Raw genomic sequence first — 18,907 nt, 5'->3', positions numbered from 1 at the left:
AAATTTGTGTTCATAATGCACAGGTTTGAGAATTATGGTAAGCAAGGACAGTTGTGTGGATCAGATGGCTTGCCTCACTTGATCGTGAGTGGGGATTGGAGACACGGGGGTGAGTTCATCACCCCTGGAATTCTTTTCCTATACATTTCTGGATGGATTGGGAGGAGTTGATTGCCATCAGGGATGACAAGAAACCGACTCAGAACGAGATTATCATCGACGTTCCATTGGCCAAAAAGCTTATCTGGGGAGGCTTCATCTGGCCAGTGGCTGCCTATGGAGAGTACTTGAATGGGGAACTCATTTCAGGTAATAATCTCTTGTTACATTTACATTGTGCTATTGAAGATTGATTACAAGCAAAACCTTTGAACATTTGTTTCTGGCACTTGATCGATTCTTCATTATACGTGTAAAATTTGTTTGGTATGTCGTATTAGATAGGAGTTACCATCAGAATGGATAAGATTTTAATTTGTTTTTCTCCACTCATGTCGAGCCTATAGTTCTAATCAAGTTAAAATTGTCATTACATTGAAGGGGTGGGTTGGGGGAGGGGTGTTATGATAAGTGTATTTTATACACTTATTTGGATTTAAAAATATCGACATTCAATAGTTCTTTAAGCAATTATAGGCTAATTTATTGTATATTTCATTTATTAGGTAATGTTTGATGGTTGGAAGTTGAATTGAAAGAAAGAAGCGAAAAAGACGAAAAATGGCGAAGTACAAAATTTGAAGACCAAATTGTAAATATCCAATAGTTGATTTGGACCACAAGACAATACTTTGAAGATTGCTAGGAGTCAATTAGAAGTTAAAAAGGAGTGAAATATGAACAGAATATTACCATAAATCGATTTTCAATCATACAAGATATTTGTTTGTTTCTTAATTAAAACTTAAGACCGATTTTTGGCATAATAAATGTTCGAATTGGAAAAATTTCATTTCTATCAAAATTGTAGCCCTTCGGGTCATGTTAACAACACACTTTGAATCGTTTCAATTGAATATCAGGAGAGAAAGTTATGACCAAAATACTGACTATTGTGTAGAGATAAAATTCGCGCGCAAATGTAACTTTTCTTATTTGATTGGAACTCTTTTGGAAACCAATTTGGACGTGATTTTCAACCAATTTTCGACCCCTACAAATATTTAACAGCAGAATGCATATAAAGGGCCTCTCCAATATCTCTCATATACATCTCATTTTTCAATACTCATCAATTATTATCATCAAATGAGGAAAATTCATAATTTTTGTGAGAGAATTGAGGGGTCTTGCAAGAGCTCAATCAAGTGGAGATTCAAATTTGATTTTGGGCAAAGAGGAGAGGACACAAGTGGATATTTATCAAGAAACTATTCAAGAGATTTAAGATTTCAAGATTCATCTGTATCTTCTCAATTTATCGAAAATTCGAGTTACGTCTTTCCACTTAAATATGATTTCTTGTAATTTTAATATGTTAGACTAGTTTTATATATTGTTAGGGTGAGATGAACCATTGTTATGATATTTTTAGTTTTTAATTAATTATTTGGACTTTAATTTGGATTTATTTGTGGATGTTTATTATCATTTTTATTGTTTTTTTAATTATTTGATCACCAATTGAATTGTCATTGGTTTTTATTGTTATCGAAAGAGACAATAGGATTTAAGCATAATAAAATAAATATTGTAAGGTTTAATAGAGGATAGAGATATATCTCTATACTTTATATAGTTTCAATAGATGTTCTAGCACATGTTAATACATTTATCATGTTTGCATTTTTCATCGAGAGATAAAAGGGTCACATGAGAGAATATATTTGATCGCTATCGAAAGAGATTTTTAATTAAATTAGGAATATTGACCAACATGAATGATTTCAAATTGTCAATTTAATTGTTACAATAAAAATAGAGTAATAAAGGGGATTCGACATCTTAGCAATTCTTTCACAAATTTGGAAAAATCCATTAAATCGCTTTCTAGTTTTATCGATAATTTAGATATTAGTATAGAAAACTCAAAACCTGTTAGCTATTCGATTAAGGTTGCTATTAATTTGAACTCGATCAAATACATAGTTCTCATGGGTTCGACACTCTATTCACTATTTTATTACTTGTTTACGATCCCGTCCACTGGCTGAAAATCAAACGATCAAGTTTTTGGTACCGTTGTTAGGAACTATTGTTTTTGATAAGTTTTAGTTGATTTTATTTTTAATCTGAATTTTACATTTTTTTCTTTAGTTTAGTTTCTTATATTAGAAAAATTATAGTGTTTCTTGCTTCGTTTTTCAGGACATTGTATGCGAAGTTCGAGGACCGATGATCTTACTCAATTTGACTTGAAAATCGAACGAACATTCAACCTTCGGAGAAGACAACAGTTGGAAACACACCAAAAAGAAAAAAAAGAAATAAATGGCAAATGAAAATCTGAATCAAATAGCCACTGGGGCTACTCTAAGAGCCGCACACCGAATTTAGATATAGCTAATGAAAACGTGAGGCTCATGGTTGAATATATGATTTTACTAGTCGTGAAAAGCCAATCTAGTGTTATATATCCGGTGTTTGGTTAAGTAAACTTCCACCTGAGAACAGATGTTATCAACATGTTCCAAAATGCTCTACTATTCTTTGGAAGAGCTACGGAGAATCTCAAGACTCATATATCAAGATTTCTGGACATATCTTCAACTATCAAATATCCAGGGATGTTAAGCGAAGCTATCAGACTAAGGCTCTATCCATACACATTGAGAGACTCAGTAAGGGAGTACTTAGACACTTGTCCACCGCAGAGCATCACTACATAGAACCAACTGAGTCAGAAATTCCTTAGAAAAGGATTGCAAAGCTAACGAATGAGATTACTACTTTCCAACAACAAGATTCAGAATGCTATTCAGAGGCCTGGGAACAAATACAAAGGTTTACTTCGGTAATGCTTACAACTTGGATTGCAGAAGTGGTTTCAGGTGCAATACTTGTACATTGGTCTGAATCCAATTAGTAGGGCAAACGTAGACTTTGCATGCCACGGTTCTATCACAAAAAGAACCACGGATCAGGTCTACCAAATCATAGAGGATTTGGCATTCACCAGTGCACTTTGGCCTACTGAAAGGAGAGTAGAAAGAAAGCTACTGGGGTATTCGAAATTGATTCTTTAACAGCAATTTCAGCACAATTGGCATCATTGGCAAAGAAGGTAGATTAGATGAACACGACCCAACTAGTGGGACCGAGATGCAAACATTGTGGAAAGAGCCACGAGATTGTTGACTATGTTACTTATGATTTCCTTTTGCTCAGACAGTAGAAGATGTGAACTACACTCAAAACTTTTAAAGGTAACAGTACAATCTAAATTCTAATACCTATTACCCAGGCTGGAGTAATCACTTAGGCTTTCAATGGAGTAATAATCAGGAAGCTCAGATCGTGCCATAATAGACCGTACCACCCGAAATTTAGTAGAATGAGAAGAAGTTTTCACTAGAAGGTTTGTGACTAAATTAGTAGAAATATCCACTCAACACATCCAAAGAATGGATAAAACCTTGCAAGTTCAAAGAGTTGCCATCAAGAATTTGGAAAATCAGATGAGACAAATAGTAAAAGTACTTTCAGAGAAACTACATGAAGCATTCCCAGTGATACAAAGACAAATCCCAAACAGTAGGTAATGGTAATGAAGGTTGTGGTTGAAGAGCATATTGAGGCAATAACTACCTGTAGTGGAGTTTAACTGCCAGATATTAATATAAAGAGACTAGTTGCTACAAATGAAAAAGTACATACGACGTTTGAGGAACAATTGAAGGAATTTGAGAAGAACAAAGAAGCAATAATAGAAAGAGCATCAAAGGACCCAAAGTTTAAGGAAATCGTTCTTACTAAAGAATTTGTGCTGCCACTACTTTTTTCACAAAGACTACAAAAGAGAAAACTCGATGATCAATTCGAGAAGTTCCTGAATATGCTGAAAAAGCTCCATATCAACATCTCTTTCATTGATGCAATTTGTCAGACCCCGATGTATGCAAAGTTCTTGAAAGATATGATATCTAAGAAAAGAAAGCTTCCAGACTAGGAAGAAGTGGCATTAACCGAGGAGAGCAGTGCAAGGCTTAAAATAAATTGCCCCCAAAACTAAGGACCTAGGAAGTTTCATTTTACCTATCTCACTAGGCAAAGGATTTTATTTTAATGCTTTATGTGATATAGGTGCAAATGTAAATTTAATGTCTTCGTCTACTTTCAGGAAACCAGGAGTTAGTGAAGTCAGATGATCGAATGTGACATTGCAGTTGGTAGATAGGAGCATCAGATACCCTTGGGGCAAGATTGAGGATGTGCTCATCAAGGTTGGGAAGCTGATATTTCCCGCGGACTTCTTTGTTATGAACCTCGAAGACGACCAAGATATGCTAATAATATTAAGTTGACCCTTTTTAGCAACAAATCGAACCTTGATTGACATGGAGAAGGGTGAGCTAACTGTGAGGGTGGAGGATGCACATGAGATCTTTAAACTATATAATCGATTGAAGCAACCATTAGTATTGGAGGATGTCAAATATGTTGCTAAAGAAGTGGAACAAGGCTCGAAGAAGACAGAGCCTAAACATCTAGGAAGCCTTAGATGAAAGGAGAATGGAGAGTTCAAGGTTTGGAGGGCAAAAAGAGGACGTAAAGCTGAAAATTGCGAGTGTAAGGTTGCAAGATTCCAGTGTGAACTACCACAATCAATCCCTCTATATAGTCTAGCTAAAAACTATAAACTAAGCGCTCATTGAGAGGCAGTGCAATTTTTCTTTTATTTATTTTGCTTTTTGCACCGCATTGGATGTAGATTTATTTTGATTATTAGTTTGCATTAGATTTAAGCACGTTTAAATTTATAAGGTATTACCATCCTATTGTGTTTCCTCTTTGGCCCTTAAATTTATTGGTGGTTACTTCGATTTTTTGGGCTAAGTAACACATGTTCCAGGTTATTTGTTCTTGAATGTTTAGTTTGACTGTTATGTGCATGAATATGACGTCGTGAAACACTCAAACCAACATAGGCCAAGAGAAAAGTAGGATTATCTAGTCGTCACCCATAGTGCCTCACACATTCAACATACAAATTTGTGGAGTACATTCTTAATTCTTACTTTTGCTTTAGGACATTGAAAGACAATGTCAGTTTTGAGTTTGGGGTGGAAAATGCTTCGAGTATTTTTGTGTGTTTGTTTTAGAATACAAATAAATAAATAGATTCTTTTTTATTAGGTTGTGTGTTTATGTGGGTTAGACAGCCTAGCCGACAATGATGATTTAATTTGAGATTTGATGTCTGTTTATGAACTATGGATAAGATACATGCTAAATTGATTAAAACTTAACTTTGCAGAAGTTGATATTATACACGCACAAGAATTGAGTTTTACATCATGATACAATTAGTTGATTCATATGCTGAATAGGTTGGAAGCTTGAATATGGATGCCAAACCCAAACCATACTAAATTATTTATTCTTAGACCGAATTTAGCACAGTTTGGAAGTAGGCTTACTGTTGTAGGAAAATACAAATGTGAATGTAGATTCTTTTGTGAAAAGCCATGTGGATTATCTTAGACTAACAAGATTAAATTGGGCAAAATTCTTAAATTGGAAGTTGATTTGCTCGAACAGGTGTGTGAAAAGGAGCATTGCATTAATCAAGACATATAATTTTTAAAACTTCTCATTGAAACTTTTATGACTCGAGTTATTAAGTCTGTAAGGGTATCTCAAAATCAGAAAAACTAAGTGCATAAGAAGAATAGAAGCAATAAATGCTTTGATTAAACCCTAACGCTTCTTTAAGCAAATTTGACTTTCAATGAAAGACAATTAGCCTAGTCGAGCCTTGGCAGTCGAAACGATCAAATAATTGGACACTGCCGACACCACCTCAGGGTTTTTGGGCATTCTAAGTTCATTGGAGGTGGTCCTATTTCCAAATTCTGACCAGAAATGGGAGTTTCATCTGCATTGGAGTGCGAGCCAACATTTTTTTGATTGTAGATCCAATGCATTCGGGGCTGTAGTTGCTGCTGATATTGTAGGAGCATGTTTGGGTGTTGTTCATGGCTTATTTTCACCCCTTGTCATTGAAGAATCCAGTGGTTTTGTTGGTGGATCGACGGTATTGGAATTTGTGGTTTTTTCTCCCATTCTAGAGAGATGGGAGAGCTTTTTAGAGAGAGTAGTTACAGGTACGATTTAATCGTATTTAAAAGTTATTGTCCAAAGAGGTCGCAACAGTTAACAATGGACAATTTCACTTTAGTCCTCTTGTTGTCATGAGTCCTAATCAGTTGATAAATCTTCTTACTTTCTGCATTTTAATTGTTCTTGAAATGTATCTGTAACTTATTTTTCTCCAACAATGTTAATACTCATTGGACTACAAAGAGAGCAATCTTACAGGAAAAGTAGATCTTGGCTCTTCTGAGCTTACATTACGAGGCTAGTACTCAGCCAGTGGGACAAGCTTCCATATAGAAGGAATTAATATAGGTACAATGAATCGTATAATGTAACAAGAGAACAAAAAGAATAAGTTGTCTGTCTTAAAACCTTTCAAGGTATTAATGTGGACTTGTTTCCTTCCGCATCATAGATTTATATATAGGGCTATTTGTCAAAGACGAATACACTGATTTCCTCTTCTGATGCAGTTGCTCCTTCAAATTGACAATCTTTGCATCCACTCTTGCAGAAAATCCGATTTGTGTCATCTTTTTTGATTTCTCCTGCTCCTTCAGCCATGATGGACTGTCCGTTATATCCCTCCTGTGCCGCTTGATTTCTTGGATCACGTGATCATCCATCGGATAGAATGACCGTTGGATGGTGATGTGGATGAAGTATGGAAAAAGTGCAACGACTAACACAAGCAATGTGAGAATCCAATATGTAAATGCAGGCCCAATAGCTTCAGTGAAGATGCCAAATACATTTCCTGAGTATACTGGGGGAAACAATCCATACAAATAGAGAAAGATATACCAGCACAAAATGCTCCCCCAGATGAGGACATGGCTAATCCAAGTGAAGTGTGAAATCATGAGAACAATTTGACAGTTTACTGTCCAGATTATGCTCGTATATGTAATCGTACCAATATGTTCGATGTCTGCCACATTCCCATCTTGATCAAAAGCAGCTGAGGACAATATATAGATGTTCAGTGTGAAGATAGCCAGAGAAGCCAAAATGCCGTTTAATATCCAACCAACGATGCGCTTCCAACTGAAGCAGATATTCTTTTGTCCCTGCTGATAGAGGGCTGGAAACTTTACGTGTCACAAGGAAAGTGAGAATCGAGTCAGAATAATTGTCAGAACATATTATTATTGTGTTTTGAGGAAATCTGTGTTGCATTTTGTGTTTTACCTGCAAACAGACGCTGGACGAAACATCCTGCTCAAGGACACCGAGAGATATAACTGGCAAAGATGTCAATAGTACATTGAACATGACCATATACCAATCATCGTATAAATCCTGCCCTGAGAAACCAGTGTAAATGTCGTAATAGAACAGCGTAAGCCCAAATGCGATGTTTTTATACACGAAGTAGAGGATCTGTGCAGAGAACAAAAACTTCTCACATAAATTTTCAGGTAATGGTGAACCAAAATTTGTAGTTTAGATTTAGAAGAATAGAATTCTTACCATCTTGGAGATCCTCCTGTAACACCAATGCCCATGAACTATTAGTAAGCGCTCCAAAAAACGAAATTGAGGCAATGAAAAGTCGCTTGCCATTACAGCCTGAAATTAAGTTCAAAGCTACTTCTGTAAGCATTCTTTTCACATTGAACTTCAGAGAAAAAAAATTACAGAGAAAATTCCATCAGCAGTTGACAAGAGAAAAAGCTATTGCCTGCATTCCTTCCATGCCGCTGATTCCAACTCCAATATCAGCTTCCTGGATCATGCCGACATCATTAGCTCCATCACCGATTGCCAAGATTGTCTTTCCAGAATGCTGTTTTGCCAATCGAGTAATCTATACATTTCTCAATGAACAAAACAGATTAGTAAGTGATCTTCTGTAAGAAAAAACAATAATTCCAAATGAAACCAGACGACTCAATCCTACCAAGGCTTTCTGTTTGGGAGAAACACGGCAGCATATGACCACATCGCAGTTCATAGCCAAGGAGAAGAACAGGTGTTTCAGATTGCTACCCAAACTTATCTGAAGAGCTTGGCCATCAACAACTAACGCGAAAGGGGAATCTTTTCTGTCTTCTTGAATAATCATTTGGTTATAACTTTCTATTTGCAGTAAAATTTCTTCTTTGACATCCTGAAAAACTAAAAATGAAGAAAACTTGATCCCGATTCAGCAGTTTCTTTGTATTTCATTTTGCTGTGTAAAGAAATTTTCTGAAGCTAAACCATGCTGAGTTCATTAAATAGAACTGGTATTCACCTTCACTTGGTTAGATTCTGCTTTTGTGCTCAACTTCAAATGAAGCTGTTTCATATCCAGCCGAAGTAAACTGCAAGCATATCTGCCACAATAAATAGAAACTGTCCAGATTAAGAGAAAACACGGATATTTTTTGCTGTACTCCGCAGAAATTCTCATAATACTCAATTAATAATACAATTGAGAGAGATGAAAATCTCACCCAATGTTTATCGCTGTTTCTTTTTTATCACCAGTTAGTAGCCAGATCTTTAGGCCTGCTTGTGCAAGTTTATCAATGCATTCAGGAACCTGGTATCAGTGTTGAAACAAAAAAATGCTCTTATACAAGCAAATCCTGTTGCAAACTATTTAGAGAACAGAAATTGTCTCTGATTAATGAACATGTAGAAGAAAGAAAGAACACTAACCCCCTTCTGCAACTTATCTTCCACTGCTACAGCACCTAGTAAAAGAAAATCTTTCTCAATCATTTCAGAGGCATTCTCGAGTAGTTCTTCTCTTTCTGAACTTATCGTAGCCTTGGCCTTTGTAAATATTGAGTTCCAATCTTCATATTCAGACAACCCAACTCTTTTATATGCAAACACCATAGTGCGCAGGCCATCTTCTGCATAATTTGAAAGATGCAAAGTTGTTGCCTGCTGATATGTTCTACCATTGTCTGCAAGCCTCTCAAAGATGACACTTAGAGCCAAAAGAAATGGAATCAATAAACAATTGGAACCTTTATGGATAATAGATACTTAAAATATGTATGGAGAGAAATTTAGCAACAAAAATCTGTATGCAGAAATATATCTCCACACTTGAGATGCTGAAAAGTCCATGCTGAAGTTTAGTGAAAAATGATGGGAAAGATAGCATGCAACTGAAAACATACACAATCATATATACACAAAATTTTCAAGCAGGGACCTGAACTAAAGTACTCGGTGTAACTTACTCGTCAGCTCCTTTGCAGAACAGAAAGATATCCCCATCTTCATTTTGTACTATCACAGACATCCTCTTTCTGGAGCTATTGAACTCCAACAGATTCAAAAGCTTGTATTCTCTGAATATAATCTTGATGTGTTGGTAAGAAAAATCTAGAAGCTGTAAGAAAAACGACTAAAAGAGAAAAAAGAAGAAGAAAAGATTACTAACACACAGGCCTCACCTCTTCACTACCAATCCTGATGACGGATCAAGCTCTTGAAGAATCATAGTCGACTGAGTTCTTTCGCAAAATTTGAATCCAAATTCTTGTGCTGCAATCAGGAAGGCAACTTCCTCAGGAGACTCTGCCTCATACATCATTCTATCGCTTTGGTTGTTTTCGACAGGAATGCCCGTGTGGCACAAAGCCATGACTCTGAAGAACGTGACCATATCAGTTATATTAGACCTATAGATCCACATTTTGTCCATGAGACGATCATCTCTGAAATTGAAACCCTTGATAATGGATTCTTTCCCTGTAACGGAAATTCTTGAATTTTGAGCCTTTGGATCATCCAACCCATGATTACAATGTAAAATCTCCTTCTCTATGCTAGCATCAGCTGTAGAAAGGTCAAACATTTCAATACTTCGACCAGTAGAATCAGATCCATCCAAGCTGAACCTATGTCTCTCCACATCAATGTTCATTCTTTCAGAAGCTACAAAATCCACTTCATTCACTTCACCCCCATATGAAATACCTTCAATTGAACACTTCCTAAATTCCATTTGATTACAGGTTAAGGTCCCAGTTTTATCTGATAGAATCATTTCTACTTGTCCAAGCTCCTCATTTAAGTTAGATGTTCGGGCTTCAACTGTCTTGCCTGTTATCTCATCATACATACCTAGATCTTTGTTGATAAGCATAGCTTGTAGAACTTTGACAATTTCAATGGAGACATAGAGAGAGATGGGAATCAAGTAGCCATACAAAATAAGGGACCTTATAAATTGCAATAAACCAGAGAGAACAAGATCTGATGGATCAAACAAATCATCAATGTTTTCACGCAAACGAAGATACCACCTTTTTTCCTTCTTAGATTCTGTATATAGTGCAGAGCCAGTGGCGGAGATTGATGAAATTAACACCATCATAGCAAAAAGCACGTAAATCACGTGGTCCATCTTTCTTTCAACCTTGCTACGTTTAGATGGAGCTCTCGTGGAATTTTGCACAGCTTTGGCATCTCGGCCGCTGAAGATCACAACTCCATAAATATATTCTGTATTTCGAAGTTTGGAGTCTCTCAGAAGAATTTGGGTTGGGGACAAGGGATAGGATTCATTTATGAACTCCAAATTCCCCACAAAAGTGTAAAGGCTTGGATTTGGATCCTCACAACGTATTTTGGCTTTGAATCTGCTAAATTCTTCATCATCATCCAGACAAAGTGTGGCTTCTAAGCTTCTTTTGGCCTTCAGATTTGTCTCCCCATCAAGATTCATGGTCTCAACATAACAAACACCATCCTCATAGCTAGAAGATAGGAAAAGAAGATCACCTGGAAAATATTCATTCTTGCTAACTTTGACAACATCTCCTACACACAGTGATTCCCAGGATTTCTGCAGGAATAAGCCATTGCCTACATGAACCTTCACTTTCCGGGAATTTACATTCCTGTCCTGCAACAAAGTGGTTATTCAAATATGAAATGTAAATCATAACCAATCTTGAAAAGAAAAATATCCATATAGTTTTCTTATTCTACCTTTAAAAACCTATGCCAATCTTCAACTGCCTCCTTGAGCATGCTAATTCCCATAACGAACACGAGGGGTGCAATTAAACTTATGGGAGTAAAGGGAGTCCATGGAGTAATAGATAGCACTGCTGCTAGGAGAAAGTACAAATTGGCAACCCTGCAAAATTGCTCTAAAAGAGCTCTTGGCAGAAAGGTCAGAATATTGTACTTGGTAGTGGATACGTAGTTTTTTGGATACCTATGTGGTTTGATCTTGTGAAGCTGAGGTTCATTGCAGAAAACCACCCGAGAAAACCCCGGCTGTCCAAGAAGACTTTGAGTAGGTGAAGCATCAGTAGTGCTAGGCCGCAAGCATGCAAAAGTATACAGTTTGCTCCATTTCACTTTATGTTTCCTTCTCCCTGATGGTCCCGACATTTTTGTTAGTACTGATTTTCTTGGAGCTCCCCAAAATTCATTAACACAACATAATAGTGCAATCTATATTCTTAAAAATAGACCTTAGTGAATCTTTTTATTATGAGCTGTCTCTTGTGGCAAAATGACGATGATTTCTAAGATATACGAGAACAGAAAATAGAATAAAATATTCTTGACCGCCAACAGATAACTTCAAAATTTTGTCTCGTGTGTTTAGAAAGTCATTCTTGGTTTATTCACAACCTGTTTTTTAAATGAAAGAGAAACTTCAAAAATCAGAATCCAACCTTTCTTGGATCAAGCATGCAGGCCTTGCATAAAGAACACAATGTATTGAAATCCAAGTCTCTTTGCCCTATGCATTCCCATTGATGCATCAAAAGTCTACCGCTTTTCATTGAAATTAGCATTAAAATACTCAAACCTACATGTGATAACTCTCCACTAATTAATACTGAAACTGACCACTTAATGTGGAAGTCCAAATTCATATCACCATAATGATAAACTATGCAGAAGCCACAATTCATGGTGACTCAATGGTTAAACAAAATATTACTATTCCTTTAAGTATAATTTCTTACGCCTTAAGGTTTGTGAACAGAATCATTCCTTTGATTCGAAATGCAGTATTTAAATCCGTACTAATTATTTGAAGGCAAATGGCACATCTCTATCGACATTGAATATCCAAAAAAATTGATAGTTCCAATAGTTGGGTCAAATATTTTTAAATGCCGGCCAGCGCCGAGTATTAGTTATAGAAATAAAGCTTAACGTTAATTTCATACCAATGAACTCACTGAAATGGCAATGATCTATATGCAGGCCAGGATGACGATGCCCTAGTTTTGAATTCGTCCTCTATGGACAATTGAGTTGAAGGGGGAAGAAGGAAACTCAAATGGTGCACACTTTCCCATAATTAGTGTAAGCTTCACACAATTTTTATGTCATCTCCAAACCATTTTATGTATTTATTATTATTTAAATCTCAACAATTATTAATTATAAATTTTATTACTATTAAAATAATTAAATTAAAATTACAAAATGAATTAAATTAAAGTAATAGATTATAAAATGATATGATAGAAATTAAAATTTTATGTAGTATAAAATTAATGACAAATGAAAAATAGTATAAACTTTAAATATTACATCAAATAATTAGTGTTGCACCAAATTCATTATACCAATTTTGCCCTTGTTTGAGCCTTATTCTTTTGAAAAAATACATTTTAACAATGTTTTGACATCATTTCAACTATATATTCTTCAATGAAATAATATTATACGCAATTCTAAATTTTTTCTTTATTTTTTAACCACACATTTCCCATCAATACACTATTCAAAAATTCATTCTTCCCAAAAAAATGGGGCTCAAACAAGGGCTTTATGTCAAGATTAGAAGTTGAACTAGAGCTAATTTCACACCGAAATGGCGCTCACGTCAAATTGGTGTTAGGTTAAAGATGTCCTAATCGGTCTTGTTTGTAGGTTTATTATTGGAGATACTTGAATTCGAAGTGCATTCTACTCAACATAGTTGTTACAATTCACATCGGTCCGTTTGGTATTGCTTGTTAATATTAAAAAATTGATTTTTTGATCGTTATTTTATTATTACAGTCGTCATTTTTTACTTCTTTGTTTACATGTGGTCCCCACTTTTCTCCTAACGGTCAAAAAATTAATTCTCAAAATGAGGGCCCATAAACTAAGCAGGGTGACTCCACTAAATTATTCCTAATAGTACACTCCAAGTCTCCTAGTCACTATTAGGGTTGTACCATGTACATTAACCACGTTGGGTGGAACTTGGTCTTCAGAAGGTAATATATGCAGGAGCCAAGCCTTCATATTAATGAAGTGGAATGCAATTATAGTCATCATATCAATTGTTCCTTGTATAAGCACCTTGGGCACTATCCGATTGTTACAATTGATATCAAAGCAAGCATTCCGTTGTTGGGACCCTTTACGATGGAGAGACATGAAGAAGACTACTTTCAGAAGAAGACTGATTTTGCGGGTTATCGGTTGGCTAAAATGGGCCATTGCATTGAGGGGAGGGGAGGGGAGGGGATGGACCCGTGGTTGAGATGTTACACGTTGAAGATGGAATTACAGGCAGGAAAATTAAGGATATGGAAATCAACACAGACCAGAATGAGAGCCATTTTTGCTCTTCTTTGTTGAGTTTTTTGCTTATCTTTAGCTTTTTTTGTTGAGTGATAAAGGAAGCATATGACCCTCTTTATATAGTAATTAGATCAAAAGAAAGAATTTAAGCTAAGCGCCATTACTCATGAAATTTATTGTTCTTTCTTTTTTCTGGTTAAGAAGATCAAAAGAGTCTGTTCTATTTTACTTTGGTTTCATAACATTAATTTTTTACTGTTCCATTAAACAAAACTCAAGACTCAACAGAAGTATGCAGCTCCATCAAATCTATTTGCATGTTTTTAGGTTGATGCTTCTAAGGATTTGGTTCGCACGGTTAGTTTGGCGCTCCCAAGTGGCAAAGTGCGGAACCAACTAGTTGGCTACGAGCATGAGCCAAAATTTTGCTCCAATTGCAAGATGTTTGGGCACAAAAATGAGTTACGCACCGGCACAAATCTGCCTGTCAATTATGCAAAGAATGAGGCAGGAAATAAGAGGAAACAAGCAGCTGAAAATGAAGAAGTTTCAATGCCACAAGCCAGCAGCCGGCAATAACAGGTTGCATCAAACTGGGACAGTCCGGGCTAACCATGCTGGGAATTCTGATCAGGCAACTACCAGCCAGCTTGATGAGAGTAGTGGAGGTGATGAGAATAATGTGCAGATGGATCCTGTTAGTGAGTCTGGGCAAGGAGAACCTAATGATCAAATGCAGAAGGGTGCAACCGAGGATGATGGCCCTTTCATTGAGGTAGGCGGAAAGAATAGAGCTTTGAATGTGGCTAAGGCACCGGCTGCAAAACGAATTACACTACAACCTATCCCAAAGGATAAAGTGCAGAATAAGAAGTCAGGGACAGGTATTGATTAACCTAACTTGCAAGGAAATGCAGATTTTGAAGGTTCCAAATCTAAGCCACCAAGTAATGGAAAGCTTAAAGAAAAGCTTGAAGTGCAACCATCTAAAACTTTGAAGAAGAATAAGAAGAGGGAGAACTCACTCTCTATATCATCATAAAGATTGCATCGTGGAACATAAAGAGTCTCTATCAACCCCTTAAACAAAATGTTAGTCACATCATTAGGGAACATAATATTGATGTTATGGCAATTTTGGAGACAAAACTTGATCATACGAAGTTGCAGCGAGTTGTGAGGAACAAGTTTAGCGGTTTTTTGCAAGCAAATAATATCTCTACTCACCAAGCTTGTCAGATTTGATTTTGTGGGATTCTTCGAAGTGAGATTGGACGTTTAGGAGACTACTTCTCAAGTTATCCACTATCTAGCTATGTGCATGTAACATCAATTACTTTTCATGTTAGCTTCGTTTATGAATTTCATACTATTGTAACCCGAATGTCACTTTGGAAAAATATAATCGAGTTTGGGTCGAATCATTCTTTGCCTTGGTTGACTCTTGAAGATTTTGACAATGTTCTTAAGAGTCATGAAAAGTGCAGCGGACATTACCTCATACGAGTCGAAGGATTTTGAGGATTGTTACCTTAAAATTGGTCTTAAGGATGTAAGGTCCATAGCATGCTTCTATTCTGGACCAATAATCCGATCTGGCGAAGGATTGATAGAGCTATGGTGAATGATGAGTGGGTGCAAGCTGGATTCAATATCCCTGTAAATTTTCAACATTTTTAACCATTGGTATACTTGTCTGATCACTTTCCATGCATTGTTCTCATTTTTTTGGACAAGATGGGAGTAAGAAAACCATTCAAATTTTCAAAATTCAGACTAATCATATAGACTTCCATGACTTAGTTCAAAGTAGCTGGAAGCAAGAGTTCATGGAACGAAGCAATTCATATTTTGCAAGAAGCTGCAAAGTCTCAAAGGGGCACTTAAGAGGCTTAATGATAAATACTTTGGACATATTTCTGCTAGAATTTAATTTGCTGCAAGGGAACTAAGTCAGAACAGTTGGAATTACATGATGATATAACTAATTCTCAACTTCAATGTAAGGTGGCTCAATTGAGAAAATAAGCCTTGGGTGAAGCAGAAAGAAGCTTTTATTACCAAAAAGCAAAGTGTGAGTACTTGAAGAATAGTGACAAATGAACTAAGTTCTTTCACTCGATGATCAAGAAGAACATGAAAATGAACTATATTGCAGTTGTACTTAAAAGGGATGAAGTATCACTACATCACAAGAGCAAGTCGTGGCTGAATTCACATAGTTTTATGCTGATTTGGCAGGACATTGCAACCTATTGATATTGGTATATTGCAGAATGATCTGATGGTTTCATTGGAACAAGCACAAGACCTTGTATGGGACATTTCGAGGTAAGAGATTATAGAAGCACTATTTAGTATTAGAGATGATAATTCTCCAGGGGCCAGATGGTTATTCTTCATGCTTCTTTAAGAAGTCTTAGGAGATTGTTGAAGCGATTTCATGGATTCAATTGAAGAATTTTTCTCCTGAATGTCTTTAATTAAGCAAACAACCATACAATCATTGCATTAGTACCGAAGGCTACTCATTCACCGGATGTTGGGGACTATCGACAGATTGCTTGCTGCAATGTGTTCTACAAAGTTATAACAAGATTATTGCTTCTCATTTGGGGCCTATTCTCGATACTATTGTGGATTAAGCACAAGCTACATTTGTAAATGGACGTAGTATGATTGAAAATATTCATCTTGCTCAAGAATTCTTGAGACAATATAATTGTAAGAGAGTTGCTCCTAGATGCATTTTTAAGATTGATCTATGAAAGGCATATGATTCGATCAATTGGGACTTTTTTAGATCCGTTCTTGAAGGGTTGGGATTCCCAAAAAGGTTCATTGATTAGGTGATGGAAAGCAGTACTATACCTTCATACTCCATTGCACTAAATGATGACTCACATAGGTTCATTAAAGAGAAAAAGGGCATTCAGCATGATGACCCTATTTTTCCTTTTTTGTTTGTGTTATGCCTTGAATATTTTTCAAGGAAGTTAAAGGGAGCAACGAATAGCGATTTCAACTATCGTCGAAAATGTGGTCTCAAAAAGATTACACACTTGGCATTTACGGATTACTTGATGCTTTATACTAGAGGAGATGTAACTTCGGGTCACATCTTGATGGATTGTCTATCTACTTTGGGGATATATACTTTAGGACTAAAGATGAATACCACAAGTCTAGCTATATACAATCGTAATTCATGAGTAAGAGTTGAAGGACATCCAAGAGTTAACAAATATACAGAGGGGTCAATGCCATTTCATTACTTGGGCATTTTATTTGTCGCTGAAAAACTCTAAGTTAGCTCTTATGCTCCATTTATAAACAAAATTCAGCATATATTTGTTCATAAACAAGCTCATTTCTGTCCTATGCAGGGAGAGCAGAATTTGTGAGATCCGTATTTCAAAGTGTTGAATGTTTTTGGTTATCTATCTTTTCGATCCTAGCTACGATTACTTTGAGAATTATTACACTTAGCTGAAACTTTCTTTGGGGGATCTAAAAAGCTAGTGGTAACACGGACGAATGTTTGCCTTCCAAAAAGTGAAGGAGGTCTTGGATTTAAAGAAACCAAATGCTGGAAGTCTGCCTTGTTTGCAAAATCACTTTGGAACATCCATAACAAGAAGTATTCACTTTGGGTTCACCGAATCCGTCATGTTTACTTGAAAGGTACAATAATTTGGGACTTTTCATCGAGAAAAGGTGATTCTCCGTTGCTTAGAAAACTGCTAAAATTATGGACAGAATTTGGTAGCCTGAAGGAACTGCTCAATCTACTTTACAATCATGTTTACTTAAAAGGTACAACAATCTTGGACTTTTCATCAAGAAAAGGTAATTCGCCGTTGCTTAAAAACTGCAAGAAATTAGGGATAGAATTGGCCAGCCTGAAGGAACAGCTCAAGCTGCTTAGGACACATTATCGAAGTGGATTGTTGGAGGTAACTTGAACAGCTCACACCCATATGATTTCTTCAGACCAAGAAGGAATAAAAAGGCATGGGCTGGGAATGTTTTGGAGTACTTGCATTGCTCCTAAACATTTATTCATCTTGTGGTAAAGTGCCCAATCAAAGCTCTTAACCAAAGACACTGTTACATCTTGATATCAACAGAAATTATGTATTATGTAGATCACATGAGGAATCTGGCCAACATCTATTATCTAAATGTTCATTTAGTTCATCCATTTGAGGCCACGTTAGAGCATGGCTAGGGATTACATGCGCAATGACGATAATTGGCAGCATATTAAAATGGATAAAAAATGAGGCATGCAAGACATCTTGGCATATCAAAGCAAAGAAGATTGCTCTTGCATGTACCGTGTACCAAATATGGATAGTTAGGAACACTAAAATCTTTGAGGATGTACGACCACATGTGGATTAGGGGCGAATCTAGCATGAACATTCAGATAGGGCGGGACTTGACTTTGACCGTTGACCATCGACAATCAACGATCAGGCCACGGCCGATTGTTTATTAAATTTTTTATCAAATAATATTAAAAATTATTCAATATATATGTAAATGTACTAAAACTTAAAAATTATATACATATGAATATATAGTTCAATACAGCCCAAAATACGAAAAAAATATACAATACATAGCCTCAAGTGATAATTCATCTTTAACAATAAAAAATAGCATTATTCATAAACATGGCACCTAGCAAGTAGAATTATGAATGCATAAGCCCATTTTTTACTAATGTTTATAATCAATTTATAATTGGTCCAATCATTTTTTATTCATACAATTAGTAAGGCCTACAAGTACCACCTACTCATTTGTTTTTCATTTTAAATTATTTATAATTTAAATCGATTATTATAAACAATTCAAAAGCATAATTTGAATTCAAAACCCACTAGCAACCTCTATTGACGAATTTCTAGAGTAGGACCAATATTACTAAAGTCCTTGTCATATAATCTCATAAACTGGAACACACTTTAAATTTTGGAGCCTGTTTGATATAATTTATTTGGAAATAATGAATTATCAAATAGTATTTTTTGGAGAATGTGTGGTTAAAAAATAAGAAATCTTTACTGGTTTATATGTATAATATATTAATGTGTGAATGTATAGTGAAGAATGATCATGTATCAAATAATTT

General features: G+C 35.9%; 1 protein-coding gene and 1 long non-coding RNA gene across 3 annotated transcripts; one reads left to right on the top strand and one right to left on the bottom strand.

Moving 5' to 3' along the window:
* The first annotated feature begins 22 nt into the window (after nucleotides 1-22).
* Nucleotides 23-7,127, top strand: LOC111370452. 2 transcript variants are annotated; one of them, XR_002698414.1, is made up of 3 exons: nucleotides 23-309; nucleotides 2,308-6,266; nucleotides 6,773-7,127. It is a non-coding gene; the product is annotated as an uncharacterized LOC111370452 (long non-coding RNA). The 2 variants fall into 2 exon arrangements; XR_002698413.1 differs by having other exon boundaries at nucleotides 2,308-6,570; nucleotides 6,773-6,857.
* On the bottom strand, nucleotides 6,532-11,647 carry LOC111370451 (probable phospholipid-transporting ATPase 5). Its single transcript, XM_022992163.1, has 11 exons — nucleotides 11,203-11,647; nucleotides 9,660-11,116; nucleotides 9,444-9,554; nucleotides 8,908-9,184; nucleotides 8,700-8,788; nucleotides 8,498-8,579; nucleotides 8,162-8,371; nucleotides 7,943-8,068; nucleotides 7,732-7,830; nucleotides 7,450-7,641; nucleotides 6,532-7,349 (listed from the first exon to the last, which is right to left on the bottom strand). Exons 1-11 carry the CDS (start codon nucleotides 11,611-11,613, stop codon nucleotides 6,642-6,644), a joined length of 3,762 nt encoding a protein of 1,253 aa, XP_022847931.1. The 5' UTR covers nucleotides 11,614-11,647; the 3' UTR covers nucleotides 6,532-6,641.
* Nucleotides 11,648-18,907: the final 7,260 nt, after the last annotated feature.

This window comes from Olea europaea, chromosome 21, assembly GCF_002742605.1.
Source record: "Olea europaea var. sylvestris chromosome 21, O_europaea_v1, whole genome shotgun sequence".
NCBI lineage: Eukaryota > Viridiplantae > Streptophyta > Magnoliopsida > Lamiales > Oleaceae > Olea > Olea europaea.
This window is presented reverse-complemented; position numbering and strand designations above follow the sequence as displayed.

Excerpts from the sequence above, each read along its gene's own strand:
- LOC111370451 (XM_022992163.1), bottom strand. The coding sequence starts at position 11,613 with ATGTCGGGACCATCAGGGAGAAGGAAACATAAAGTGAAATGGAGCAAA. Across the intron at positions 11,117-11,202 it reads ATTGGCATAGGTTTTTAAAG|GACAGGAATGTAAATTCCCG; the intron begins GTAGAATAAGAA and ends ACTTTGTTGCAG. Across the intron at positions 7,831-7,942 it reads GCGGCATGGAAGGAATGCAG|GCTGTAATGGCAAGCGACTT; the intron begins GCAATAGCTTTT and ends ACTTAATTTCAG.